Source organism: Dipteris shenzhenensis, chromosome 31 (assembly GCF_047967505.1).
Source record: "Dipteris shenzhenensis isolate YYH24624 ecotype China chromosome 31, Dip_SZ_1.0, whole genome shotgun sequence".
In the NCBI taxonomy this organism is placed as follows: Eukaryota; Viridiplantae; Streptophyta; class Polypodiopsida; order Gleicheniales; family Dipteridaceae; genus Dipteris; species Dipteris shenzhenensis.
This window is the reverse complement of record NC_141626.1, coordinates 32,094,495-32,099,344: the sequence shown is the minus strand read 5'-3', so window position 1 is coordinate 32,099,344 and position 4,850 is coordinate 32,094,495. Positions and strand designations below refer to the sequence as shown.

Below are 4,850 nucleotides of genomic sequence, written 5' to 3'. Positions count from 1 at the left end.
ACCATTGGCTTTGATACCATGATAGCAGAAGTGAGAGAGGGAGAAAGAGAGAAGTGCAGACGATATAGCTATATGTTCACTAAGTTGTATTGAACATGAGCATGAATATGTACACGTGAATCCCTTAGGGTTAGGGTTAGGGTTTGACCATAATGCCCTAGAGGTATGGTGCAATTTCCACCATCCTAAAAAAAAACAATGAATTGAATTAGACTATTGAATGCAAAGATTTCCAGGCTTACTAGTAGGCATAGAATCTCATTATGCTTAACATTTAGGATGGGGCAGGGTAGAAGGGGAGGGGGGGAGGGCGAGGGTGAGCGATGTGTGTGGAAGGGAGTTTCACCAGAGAATACATAAGAAAACACTTGCACTCAACAAAAGGTGCTTTCAATTGAAAAATTTAAGGATTTTTTAGAGCATTATACATAGAAGTTTTTTTAAAAAATTGGGTTTTTGAAAGTGATTTAAAATTTATGATGTATTAGGAAAACCTATGTATGTAAAAAAGGGTATCATTGAATGAGCTTGTTATCTAGTCCAAATGGATATCTAAAAGACCAAATCTTTGTAAATTTATTCTCAAGTTCTATTCCCATGTAAGTCCTACCTATGACTATGGATAAGCCTATGGTTAGTCCAATAAAGATTAGTGAAATGTGTACCTTCACAACCAAGGGATTTTTATGTGATGAGCTCTTAGGGATTAATAGTCCGATCCACAAAGAATGGAATAGAAAAAAAGAAAACCAACAAGAACAAAGGAGTCTGAACCTCTTAGCTTTTACACACTTTACTTATTACATAAATCCTTTGTGCAAACGTCACTATGTTTTTGTGAAAATTAAAGTGAAAATAAATAAAGAAAATTCTTAATAGTGATGCTAAGTTTTATAATTGGCATGAAAGAAAGTCACAAAGTATTCGTATAATTCCACATAAGAATGTCTGAGATTTACATTATTATCTTGGTATTTTAGCCAATCGGCCATGCAATGAATAAATATGTAGAAAAGCTCTCTAAGTTTAAGTAAATATCAAACTTTTGGAGTGTTTAAAGGACCTTAAGCCGTGTTTGTTCATTGCATCCAAGAATGGTAGGAAATACGAACATAGTTATCTATCTCAATACCTCAGCTCTTATTGAGAATCTCTGTGGCCTCCATTTTGAGAACATGTAAGAGAGTTTGGGAGCTTTCCATAATCTGTAAAAGAGAGAAACGAATGGACACAATAGATTGGGTAAAGGGATGAGGCACAATAGGTTGTCTAATAAAAGATTAGAGGATCATAGATGAGGAAAAGTCTATTGTGCCAATGGATAGAAAATAAAAATATATGCACAAACATAGGGAGAAAGAGGTCAGGTGAGAACAAAATAACCAAGCTTTCCATTTTGGCACTAGAGGAATGAAAAAACACACACACACAGACACTCACAAGATAATCAAGCTTTCCATTTTGGCACTAGAGGAATGAACACACACACACACACACCCATGTGCGTGCCCCCATGTATGCATGCTTTCCATAATCTGTATGCAAAGGTTTTGTAATTGAGGATAGGATTAGAAAGATTAAGAATTGAAGACGCTCATAAAACTCTCTTGAGAAGGGGGCTGTTAGAAGGGAGGAATGCATGATATGGAGATCATATTAGCTAAGAGAGCAAAGAACGCCATCCAATTGTAACATAGAAAACGTACATAAGCTTTCTACTGGCTTTCTGTTGGGTCAAAGAACGCACTCATGCACACAAGCACACATGGACGCATGCAAGAAAGAGAGAGAGAGAGAGAGAGAGAGAGAGAGAGAGAATGCTGAAGGTTACTCACAATTGAGTAGGCAGCCTCGACTTCTTCAATTGTCTTCTCGTACTCGCTGTTGTAAGCGTACTTCCGAGAAAGGCTTTCGTCGAGCTCTGCTAGCCTCCTTGTCAACGCCACTAGCTCCTTCTGGATCCTTGCCTTCTCCTCTTCCTCCATCTTCAACACTTTCTTTAGCTCATCTCTCTTCTCTCTCAATTCATTTATACCTGCATCCAGCCCCCATACACAGTGGAACAAATAAGACACGATATTTCTCTTCCTTTCATGAGTTTCTAGGAATTATTTCCCAACAATGTGCTGGCCTGCCTTAATCAAACATTCCTAATTCCTGAATGCTGATCCCCTCTGCAAATTGGAAGAGTTGAGATGTAGGCGAACTGGTATTTTGAAAGGTGGAGATGGAAGTTCGGATCAGGATTCCTGCTTTTAATGTGACCTAACTGCAATTTACATTTATGGCACGCATAGGATTTCGTCTTACCGGCGCAAGCTTTAAGAAGAAGAGGACAAGAAGACAGTGAAATATGGGAACAGGATTGGGAGAAGTCGGGCAGCAATCGCTTTCAGGACTCAAGAGAGAATTGTGGGCCGCTGTTTGGCTCGCCACATATGGCGAGGGTTATAAGAAGAGCAGAACAAGCAGCGACTAGAAGATGTTTTTCCATTGAAACAGTGTATAAACTAGAGAGAGAGAGAGAGAGAGAGAGACGGTGTATGAGCTCGGAGCTGCAGATTTGCACTGCATCCCCTTTGCCAGCCATAGTGCGAGCGGTGCAATTGCAGCGTCCGCAAGCGCCATGCGTACCAGCAGCATGGCTACTCATCCTCTGGTGGTTAGCCCATCGGCGACGTGAAGAAGCAGCAGCGGCATCAAAAAGAAGCCAAAAAGGAAGAAGAGAAGCTCTGCCTGCGATCAAAGAATTGGCACAGGTTGCTTGTCTTCAGCAGAGATGGCAACATAGAGCGTGGTAGCTCAAATCTTGCCAACTCTTCCACTTTAACAACTTCTTTGCCTCGATTTCCGTTTCCTAATCCCGGGAATCGGACATTATGGCCGTTAGTTTTTTTTTTTTTTTTGCGTGGAATAGAAATTGAATTCAAGTAAAAAGAATAAAAATACAAGAAAAGAAAGATTACATAGATGCACTAAGCGCTCTATACTCTACAAGCACCTCAGACCATGTTCTAGAGGTGTTGAGTTCTATTATGATCGTTAGTTGTCGTCTAACAAGTGTTGAGTTCTATTATGACCGTTAATTGTCGTCTAACAAGATCTAGTGTTTTCCTCACCATAGCCTTGCACTTAAATATGTGTTGATCTAGTGTGTGCATGTGGGTGTTTGATCACCTACCATGCTAGGCTAGTCCTGTGCCCACCAGCTAGCCACTCGTTAAGACTGAAGTAAGTCAGAGTAGGGAATATATATATGTATATAGGGAGGGGAAGGGGGGGATTGATCACCTTACCGTTGTCCTACCTCCTCTGAACACACCTTGTCTCCATCGCATGCCAGAGAAATGGCAAACCATCCACTCATAGCTTCCATTACCAGTCTTGGAAAACTTGTCTGTCACAAAATGCTTAGCATCACCTATATCTTAGTGTCTTTCATCTTTGTTGAGCTCAGTCTTTTATTCACAGTCATCGAGTGATAAGGATATTAGTTTATAGTTGTACAGCATGCCTTTAGTTTGCAATTCGAAAAGTGTATTTGGTGGATTCTTGGGAGGGAGATTTTTTAAATAGCACTTTTGATAGAATGTTTGGCCTTTACTTATTCACATTACTAGGGAATTTTCAAATTTTATAGTGTAAGTTCATTCTTAAAAGACAATACATAACTAGTAGCACATATTGAGATGGCCTCCTCTAGCAATGGCGGTGGCGGTGGCATTGGAGATAGGGTTTTACCACCTTCAGCTAAGGATAGCCACCATAGCCCTCAAGACTTGGAGGGTCTAGGTCACTATCATGAAGAAAACAACAATTCTATCATGCTGGATATAGTACGAAGCAAGAATGACTTGATGGGCGCTGAACTCCCCATACAAGGCGGCTCCCCCCACTTGGAGGAAGGGGACATGCAAAGACTTGAAGCCTTTGAGGCACTGAGAAGATTACTAAAAGATTTTAGGACGTTTCATAACATCATTCCCTCATTCTGCTAAGTCTCAAGTAGAATAGAAAACACGAAGGCTATCTCTTTTGCAACGCCCAAGCAAACTCGTCAGCCAAATGGACCAACTCGACAAGACTCAGTGCGGCAGATGCCAAAGGGGAGACCAATACAGGACATGCTGTGAGGCATCTATGTTGGAGCGCTTCAAAGAGGTGGAAGAAGCCTGTTCAAGGCTCCCCAAGCCCCGAAACAATCGGCTTGGGAGTAGCTCACACCAAAAGCCAAGCGGCGTATCTTCAATGAACCCACCAACACCGCAGCAACTGAGCCAGGGGAATCGGTTGGGAAAGACTCTAGAATAGATGGAAGCTCTTCCAAAGGTAAGCTTCCGACTGTAGAAGCTCACAATAGTATCCTCAATGATATGATCAAGTGGTTGTGTTCATGCATCGTAGTGGGATACATTCATGGCCCCCGCCCCCCCGATATGTTCCTAGAAGGATGGGTAAGGAATTTTTGGACATGCAAAGGTCTAAACATGACAAGTATCCATTTCTTGAGGAATGGGTACATTGTTTTTTAATTCAAAAAGCAAAATGGGGATGGAGGTAGTGCAGAAAGGTACGTGGATGATTCAAAGTCAACCTCTCTTAGTCTCTTTCAAATTTTGTGGACAAATGGGAAATTGGATTCCAAAGCCGCGTTTCAGATAACTGTCTTATATACGATACAGGGTGAAGCGGCACAGAGGGCAGCGTTGGAGCTTAGTACAGAAAGGTACGTGGATGATTCGAAGTCAACCTCTCTCAATCCAACCGTGGGAGCCCTCCTTTAGTCCAGACTCACCGCCACCTTCAAAAGCCCCTATTTGGGTGGAATTCCCTGATCTACCTTTATCACT

At 41.5% G+C, this 4,850-nt stretch overlaps 1 protein-coding gene across 1 annotated transcript; it reads right to left on the bottom strand.

The window, feature by feature from the left end:
* Positions 1–1,133: 1,133 nt before the first annotated feature.
* On the bottom strand, positions 1,134–2,590 carry LOC147881349 (microtubule nucleation factor SSNA1-like). The gene is made up of 3 exons (XM_087370324.1): positions 2,539–2,590; positions 1,836–2,035; positions 1,134–1,205 (listed from the first exon to the last, which is right to left on the bottom strand). The coding sequence occupies exons 1-3, from the start codon at positions 2,588–2,590 to the stop codon at positions 1,134–1,136; spliced, it is 324 nt and encodes a 107-aa protein (XP_087226450.1).
* Between the last annotated feature and the right edge of the window lie 2,260 nt (positions 2,591–4,850).